The sequence below is a fragment of the Amphiura filiformis genome, chromosome 4, assembly GCF_039555335.1.
Source record: "Amphiura filiformis chromosome 4, Afil_fr2py, whole genome shotgun sequence".
Lineage (NCBI taxonomy): Eukaryota > Metazoa > Echinodermata > Ophiuroidea > Amphilepidida > Amphiuridae > Amphiura > Amphiura filiformis.
This window is the reverse complement of record NC_092631.1, coordinates 35,848,460-35,856,980: the sequence shown is the minus strand read 5'-3', so window position 1 is coordinate 35,856,980 and position 8,521 is coordinate 35,848,460. Positions and strand designations below refer to the sequence as shown.

The window sequence follows — 8,521 nt, the reverse complement described above, 5'->3', positions numbered from 1 at the left end:
CAAGGTATACATGAAAACTGACAAACCCTCAGTATGTAGTAGCATTCAAAGGAGACTGCATAGACCGTACTCCTGTTATAAGATCAGTCCTATTACAGTTACTGCTGCAAGCAAGGTATATATGAAAACTGACAAACCCTCAGTATGTAGTAGTATTCAAAGGAGACTGCATAGACCGTACTCCTGTTATTAGATCAGTCCTATTACAGTTACTGCTGCAAGCAAGGTATACATGAAAACTGACAAACCCATAAAATATATTAATAACCCAAAGGACTGGTTCATGCCTGAACTCAAAGGCTACAATCAAAAACATAATTTAAAAGACTAGTTTGCATCTTATGTCATATGTCAAAACATTAAAACCATCTCAAAAGTTAGATCTTAGTAAAAGAAACTTTTTTCCCTGAAGGCACCATGTTAACAATGCCTAGAAAAGTTGCTTTTTGACCTTTTACGCACTACTTACTAATCAAGGGTCATGAGGAGTTTGACTGGTAGTGACATCAGATGCAAACTAGTCTTCTTAATTCTGTCTTAGTGCCTATATCTCTGTTGTCATTAACATTGAATTGGAGGAAAAGGGGTGGCGATTTACATTTATTATGCCAGAGTATGCCAACATTATTGCCCTTCAAAAAGGTATACCTAGAAATTGACAAACTAATAAAATATATAAGCAACCCAAAGGACTGGTTCATGCCTGCATTCAAAGGCTATAATCAAAAACAGCTAGAATTTAAAAGACTAGTTTGCATCTTATGTCACTTGTCAAAACACACAAACCATCTCAAAAGATAGGTCTTAGTAAAAAAAACTTTTTTCCCTGAAGGCACCATGTTAACAATGCCTAAAGTTGCTTTTTGACATTTTACGCACTACTTGCTAATCAAGGGTCATGAGGAGTTTGACTGGTAGTGACATCAGATGCAAACTAGTCTTCTTAATTCTGTCTTAGTGCCTGTATCTCTGTTGTCATAAACATTGAATTGGCGGTAGAGGGGTGGCGATTTACATTTATTATGCCAGAGTATACCAACATTATTGGCCTTCAAAATGTTACTTTTTAAATCTTACTTTTTATGTATATTATTTTTTCAGTGTTGGTGAAGTACAAGCGTACATGAGTGAGTACTTGGACCAAGCTCAAAGAGTACTAGTCAACAGTCCTACACATGATGTACTAGAAGTCTGTACACTGTTCATAAACTGTATAGAGGTAAGATTGAGTGAGTACTTAGACCAAGCTCAAAGAGTACTAGTCAACAGTCCTACACATGATGTACTAGAAGTCTGTACACTGTTCATAAACTGTATAGAGGTAAGATTGAGTCAGTACTTGGACCAAGCTCAAAGAGTACTAGTCAACAGTCCTGCACATGATGTACTAGAAGTCTACACACTGTTCATAAACTGTATAGAGGTAAGATTGAGTCAGTACTTGGACCAAGCTCTAAGAGTACTAGTCAACAGTCCTGCACATGATGTACTTGAAGTCTGTACACTGTTCATAAACTGTATAGAGGTAAGATTGAGTGAGTACTTGGACCAAGCTCTAAGAGTACTAGTCAACAGTCCTGCACATGATGTACTAGAAGTCTGTACACTGTTCATAAACTGTATAGAGGTAAGATTGAGTCAGTACTTGGACCAAGCTCTAAGAGTACTAGTCAACAGTCCTGCACATGATGTACTTGAAGTCTGTACACTGTTCATAAACTGTATAGAGGTAAGATTGAGTGAGTACTTGGACCAAGCTCTAAGAGTACTAGTCAACAGTCCTGCACATGATGTACTTGAAGTCTGTACACTGTTCATAAACTGTATAGAGGTAAGATTGAGTGAGTACTTGGACCAAGCTCAAAGAGTACTAGTCAACAGTCCTGCACATGATGTACTTGAAGTCTGTACACTGTTCATAAACTGTATAGAGGTAAGATTGAGTGAGTACTTGGACCAAGCTCTAAGAGTACTAGTCAACAGTCCTACACATGATGTACTAGAAGTCTGTACACTGTTCATAAACTGTATAGAGGTAAGATTGAGTGAGTACTTGGACCAAGCTCTAAGAGTACTAGTCAACAGTCCTGCACATGATGTACTAGAAGTCTGTACACTGTTCATAAACTGTATAGAGGTAAGATTGAGTCAGTACTTGGACCAAGCTCTAAGAGTACTAGTCAACAGTCCTGCACATGATGTACTAGAAGTCTACACACTGTTCATAAACTGTATAGAGGTAAGATTGAGTCAGTACTTGGACCAAGCTCAAAGAGTACTAGTCAACAGTCCTGCACATGATGTACCTGAAGTCTGTACACTGTTCATAAACTGTATAGAGGTAAGATTGAGTCAGTACTTGGACCAAGCTCTAAGAGTACTAGTCAACAGTCCTGCACATGATGTACTAGAAGTCTGTACACTGTTCATAAACTGTATAGAGGTAAGATGTAGGAGATACACTTACATGTCTAAAATAGTGTCAAAACTTGGTTGGCATTGCTTACATGTAAACAGTTATTTCTGATGCTTTAAGATGGACCAAAAAAGTGTCTTATCCCCTGGCTTTAGTCATAAAGAGGGATATTTCTTTTTATCATTTATGACATCAACTATATATGAAGGGAGTACATTACCCTACCCTTGTTATAAAACATGCATTCAACCTGTTGTAAATGGTTGATTTATTAATTCAAACTTTCCTGTACAGGATGCCTTGTATCGCAAAGCTTCATCTCAGGCAAACCCTAGTCTAGGATTGCTGAATTCTGCTACCCTGGAGTTCCGAGAATCAGCTGCATGGTTACGTCACCATGCACCAGATGAGGGTGTGACAGTACAGTACCTACAAGCTATAGCAGGGGCCAGATTTGGAATGGTAGTAACAGCACAATTTCTTCATGAGAGTAACAGGCCACATGATAGAGAAATTGAACGAGAGGTGAGTACATACGCATGTAGGCGGTAGACCCAGGGCCCAATTTAACTCTAACCGTGCCCATGGTTTTTTTGCTATCAGAAGGGAAAGAAGAAATGAAAAAGGCGAGAAGATGAACAAAGAAGTCACTTTATACCCCCAGGATTCAAACCTCGGACCCCTCACATGCATTGCAGAAGATCACCAGCCTCTAGCCACGGGGGTTACGCTGGCCTGGCCAGCGATTCCCTGAGTATATATGACTTAAGCTGATTGCATCATCGCATCAGGTGGAGTACATGCACTAGCAGTGGTTTTAATAGTGAGCTTTAGTGAGCTCTGGTTGGGTTAGGATTAATATTTACAATATTATGAACCAGGATGAATTGGGACAGTTGGGATACACACTCTTCTCCTTACGAAACTGCATCCCATATCGAAGAAAGAGGCACATTTCATTGTTCATTTACCTACTTTGTAAGGCTAAACAAAAAAAGGTTCGTCTCAAAGCTTACGCGCGCATTTGTAAATTCGTGAGATTTCAACAACAAAAAAATTTCTCAAAATACCATTAAAATACCAAGTCGGGAATAAAAAAAAAATCGCATTTCGCATTTGTTTTCAGACCACTCGCGAGCTGACAAACCTTTTTTTTTTTGCCTAATGTACCATTGGGAGTAGAGTTGGGCGACTATCACTTTTTTCATAGTCGACTAGTCGGCAGCCAATAGTCACAACTATGACTATAGTCGCGACTATCTGTGGTCAAAATTGGACCGAAAAATTGGGTGAAAGATTGGTGCTAATTTACAATAACAAATCAGCAACACCAATTTGATGATGATTTATGGACTTTTTAATTATTTGTTTGTTAGTGTTACTATTGGTAAGACGTATTAAGCGGAGTTCGTTTTAAAAGTCAGGTGCAAAAAATGTGTCGGAATACTGCATGTGTTTAAGCCTAAAGTCGGCTCAGTGAGCTGTACAAGCAAAGCTTCACATTATTTTATACTAGATTTGCAGCTTCCGAGCAATGTCACAGTTCGAAATTCCCTCAATCGGTATGATAGGCTAATAATTGTTTTTGATTTTCGGTAAGAGGCATTTTTCTTACAGCTTTCTGATGAAATTCAGATGATTTTCTCAAGCTGATTATCGTAAACAAATAAAACAATTCTACGGTGATATCGGGATTTCCCCTACTTCCAGCAGCTAGTAAACATGCCTTGAAGGGTTTCCCACTTTCGATCCAAGGGCGGACTTCCGCGTTTGCGATTGGGTAGTCTGATATGTCGTCAGCAATAATTGGCCTTATATGGAAAATTTCGTCATGACTTGATTTTATAACATCTAAAAATAGGAAAGGGAATCCTCATTTGCCGCTAAAGTGATGTCTCGGCGAGTATTTTGTCAACTTCTCACATGATTTACATCATAAATTCACCTTGGGAAATTAGCTCGTTTTATCCATCATAAAAACAATAGAAAACAAAAGCTTTGACTGACAGCAAGTGCTCGTATTATGCGGATTTCGTGTTATTTACCTCGTATTAAACAGTTTATTTTGTACAGTAAATAATAGGGGGAAATCGGGACCACGAGTTTCTGTTAAGTAGTAAGCGGTTTCTCGCATTAAGCGATCTCGTATTAACGAGTTTCCACTGTAAATATTTAACATTTTAAGGCCAAGAAAAAATACAAGTTTGTCTCAGAAACCCGCGTGCATAGCTTTTAAAATTCATATTTTAGCGCATAGCTTCCCCTTGTTTTTCCTTTTTTTTTTTAGTAATAAGAAAAAAATAATAATAAAGAAATTGGCCTTGAATCGGAAAAAAAGAAGAAAGAAAGAAAGTGGGCCAAATAAATAAACCGCACAGCGCTTGATGAAAAAAACCTATTTGCAATGTATACATCCATCATCAATATTCTGATGAAATTTAGATGATTTCTCAAGCTGATTATCGTAAACAAATAAAACAATTATACGGCGGTATCGAGTTGGGGTTTCCCCTACTTTCAGCAGCTGCTAATTGGGGTTTCCCACTTTCGATCCAAGGGCAGACTTCCGAGTTTGTGATTGGCTAGTCTGATATGACGTCAGCAATAAGTGACCTTATATGGCAAATTTCGTCATGACTTGATTTTATAACAGCTAAAAATAGGAAAGGGAATCCTGGGATTTTTGTGTGTTGTTTTGGGGATTTGACGGCAAGTTTTTAGATTTTAAACAGTAAAGAAAGTCCAATGAAATAAAAATATTTACATATATTGGGTCAATGGCACATGCATGTTTTTCAACAAAATAATTCTTCCTGTCCCCAGCCACATGGAAAATTTCCGCTGGGGTGTGTATATCAGGGAACAGTCCAGGGCAGCGACCGCCCAGTCAAAATTGATCATGCAACCACATGCGTGTTGGGGGATGCTCTGATCTGACCTGAATACTTGTGCAAGTTATTTTTAGGGTAGCTTAATTTTCACAGGGATATTATTTTCTCGCATTCTCACACTTTAAAAAAGGACATGCATATGACATATAATTTCTTTTCACACTGTTAAACTACATTCAAACAATGACGAAATAACTTAGTAATGTTTTGTTTTGACAATTTTTAAACTTGACGAATTTTGACGTTTCTCACATTTAATAGTTGCAACAAATTTAAAGTATATATAATATTAATTAGGCCAATTAAGGTTTGTCTCAGAAACCCACACGCAATCGCGCATAGCTTTTAAAATTCACATTTTAGCACATAGCCTTTTCCCCTGTTTTTCCTCTTTTAACATGATTTTTTAATATAAAAATATAGTTGTGTTAGTAGACTTTTGGTTTTTAAAGTCGTAGTCACGACTACCAGTAATAGTCACAACTAATGACTAATGGCGACTTGTGTATGCTTGTCTATGGACTATTCCATTTGACATCCACACTCCCCCTGTAGAAGAATTTGGAAATATCCTTCACAGAAGGAGTATGAATTTCAAATGGAATGATCACATTTTCCACTTCATTTGAATTTCATACACCCTCTGAGAAAGATTTAACTTGAATCTCCCATTGAGGGAGAGTGAGTTTTAAATGGAGCTACTAATAATTATGTTCATTCCATTTGAAATTCATCCTCCCCTTGTGGAAAGTATTTCCAAAATCTTCCACAGGGGTAGTGTGGACTTCAAATGGAATACCCCAATTTAAGAACTAGTGGACCATGGACCCTGAAGCAACAACTCTAACCTGTCCACAACACTCCTTGCAATCGAACAAAAGGTTCTGAACTTATACCATACTAGATTTCGTGGTTCTCTGGGTTGGGTGGTTCTTGTGACTATCTCTAATTACCCAACACACGTTACCCATATAGGCCTACTTGCCCTGACCTTTTAAACTACTATGATATATGTCTCTCAACATGCTCTGCACGTGTGCCATTTTGAAATGTGTTGAAAATAGGCCTATTGATCCGATGCGATGCACCTGCTGCACGCTTAACCACACTGTAATGCTTTCCGATGCTCGCACTGCGCCCGTCGGTACTCCGCGCGCTACACGATAGCGCGCACGCGATACGGACCGCGATCACGCGTTAGCGAGCCACGCAGCACTATTTTCCAAACTTTGTATTTTACTTTCCTTAGATCAAGAACTTGTTTGAAGAAGCCAAATCTTTCTGCAATGAGGATTCCAACCATCAAGCTCATCTATTCCTGATACGGCAGCTGTGCAAATGCTATGGCACCAATACCATGGATATGCTATCCCAGCATGCACAGCTAAAATGGGTCAAACCCAGGGAGCTGAGAACAGCTGTAAGTAAAATTTAATTTTTATGATTTTTTCAAAACTGCTAATTTTTCCTTTTCTTTCTGAAAATGTATATAAATATCTGGATATTTGAAATGTGTACTTTCTTTCTACAATATGGTTTAACATCATGCTGAACATGATCATTGCATTTTGTGAATTGTTGAATATTTGTATTTTTTTCAGACTACACAAGTTCCAGATCGTTTTGTTGTGTGTGGTAGTGCATATCGAGAGATCAGAGAGGCCTTAGCACAGTTTGTAATGACAGACCAGTTTGGTGGGGTAACAGCAGCAGTCAGGGTAAGTGATGGCAGCAATTTTAGATGAGGAGAGCAACCCACCATCTTTCACAAGATGCAAAGAATTATTAGGGCTCACATATAACTGTTCACTTCATTTGACTGTTGTCTCAGATTGGAACAGGTGCTTTCAGCTTTTCTGGATATATGACATCTATTTTACTAAGTGTATGGTGATTAAGTTTCAGTTGTGCCTTTGTGTGAGACTTTCTTGACAAGTCTGAAATTTCCATGTAGCCAAACTAGCAAGTCAGTAATAGCCCTATTACAACTTACAGTTCTTGATTGCAAATGTCTTATTTGAGGATTCTGTACCCCTATGCTAATAACCTCCTCGCTGTCTCTTTTCCCTCTCATTTCCTTTATCAATTTCTCTCCTTTTTCTCTTTCTATTTGATACAGGATTGTAAGAAACCACAAAACCAGCGAGAAGCGGCTTTGTTGTTAGCTTTATACAGAGAGGTGACATTGTCTCACTGTGCCCAGGGAGACCAAGAGGAAGTGCCACAACAGGTGAGATTTCAGTATGATTTGATAATGTAATATCATCACAACTATAGGCAAAATTTTTAATTCTTGATCATGAGAGTCAACTTGGTTAAGCTCAGATATTTGCACTGAGCGTACTGCGTAAAGCACACACTTACGGTGCAATCACATTTTTTTTTAATTGACCTATCACGGTCTGTGGTCATGCGATCGTGCTGTACCACAAAAAGTACGCTGATGCAACAGTACGCAGTTAAGGTACACCCTCTCATGATGGAGAATTAGATACTTTGCCTATAATTCCCATTTCCCTTCTAGTAAACCTACTTCCTCGTAATTTACTTTATTGGTTGCCTTAATTTATGCTTTTTTACTGATATCTTAACTTAGCCTGTTTTTAAAGCCTCAGTTGAATATGTTAAAGGTTTTTAAAATTTTAATTTGTTTTTGTTTCCCCCAAAACAGCATTTTTACCAAATTTTGATGTCACAGATGATATACTCTTATACCATTCAAACCAACAACTTCGCAGTTATGAGTCCCAGAATTCCAGAGTTAAGACCAAACTTAACTGAAGTTGGATTTATAACTTTGTGTATTTAAGAATTGTGATTTTTAAATTGATAATAATCCACCCCTGTTTCACTTTTTCTCAGATGAAGCAAGAACTACAGATTTACATACAAAGCAGTCCGGCAGTCCATTGCAAGGTATGAAACAAACAAATGGGACATATCTAAAGGCTCCCTTGTGTATTTTTGTAATAATATTGTTGCTTTATGTAATGAGATAACTTTTAAATTACTTACTGTTTGTATCAATTCCCCAGTCAGTTTGTCAGTCAGTACCACAAGTACTTAAAAATATGTTATTTAAGGTGGTGTTTTTTTATTTATTATTTAATGAGTGCTAAAGTCTAAACATTTCCCATGCAATTCTATGTTGCATTGCAATAGAAATAGGCAATTATACAACAAATGTGACAAATACACAACCAGATTCCTATTG

The 8,521-nt window shown here is 37.7% G+C and overlaps 1 protein-coding gene across 1 annotated transcript in view; it reads left to right on the top strand.

The window, feature by feature from the left end:
- Nucleotides 1-1,277: 1,277 nt before the first annotated feature.
- Nucleotides 1,278-8,521, top strand: part of LOC140150171 (E3 ubiquitin-protein ligase rnf213-alpha-like) — a 30,600-nt gene continuing 23,356 nt past the window's right edge. Inside the window, exons 1-7 of the mRNA XM_072172175.1 lie at nucleotides 1,278-1,282; nucleotides 1,327-2,443; nucleotides 2,711-2,941; nucleotides 6,557-6,727; nucleotides 6,909-7,025; nucleotides 7,427-7,537; nucleotides 8,170-8,223. Coding sequence (XP_072028276.1) covers nucleotides 1,278-1,282; nucleotides 1,327-2,443; nucleotides 2,711-2,941; nucleotides 6,557-6,727; nucleotides 6,909-7,025; nucleotides 7,427-7,537; nucleotides 8,170-8,223 — 1,806 coding nt within the window. The remainder of the gene's footprint in view (nucleotides 1,283-1,326; nucleotides 2,444-2,710; nucleotides 2,942-6,556; nucleotides 6,728-6,908; nucleotides 7,026-7,426; nucleotides 7,538-8,169; nucleotides 8,224-8,521) is intronic.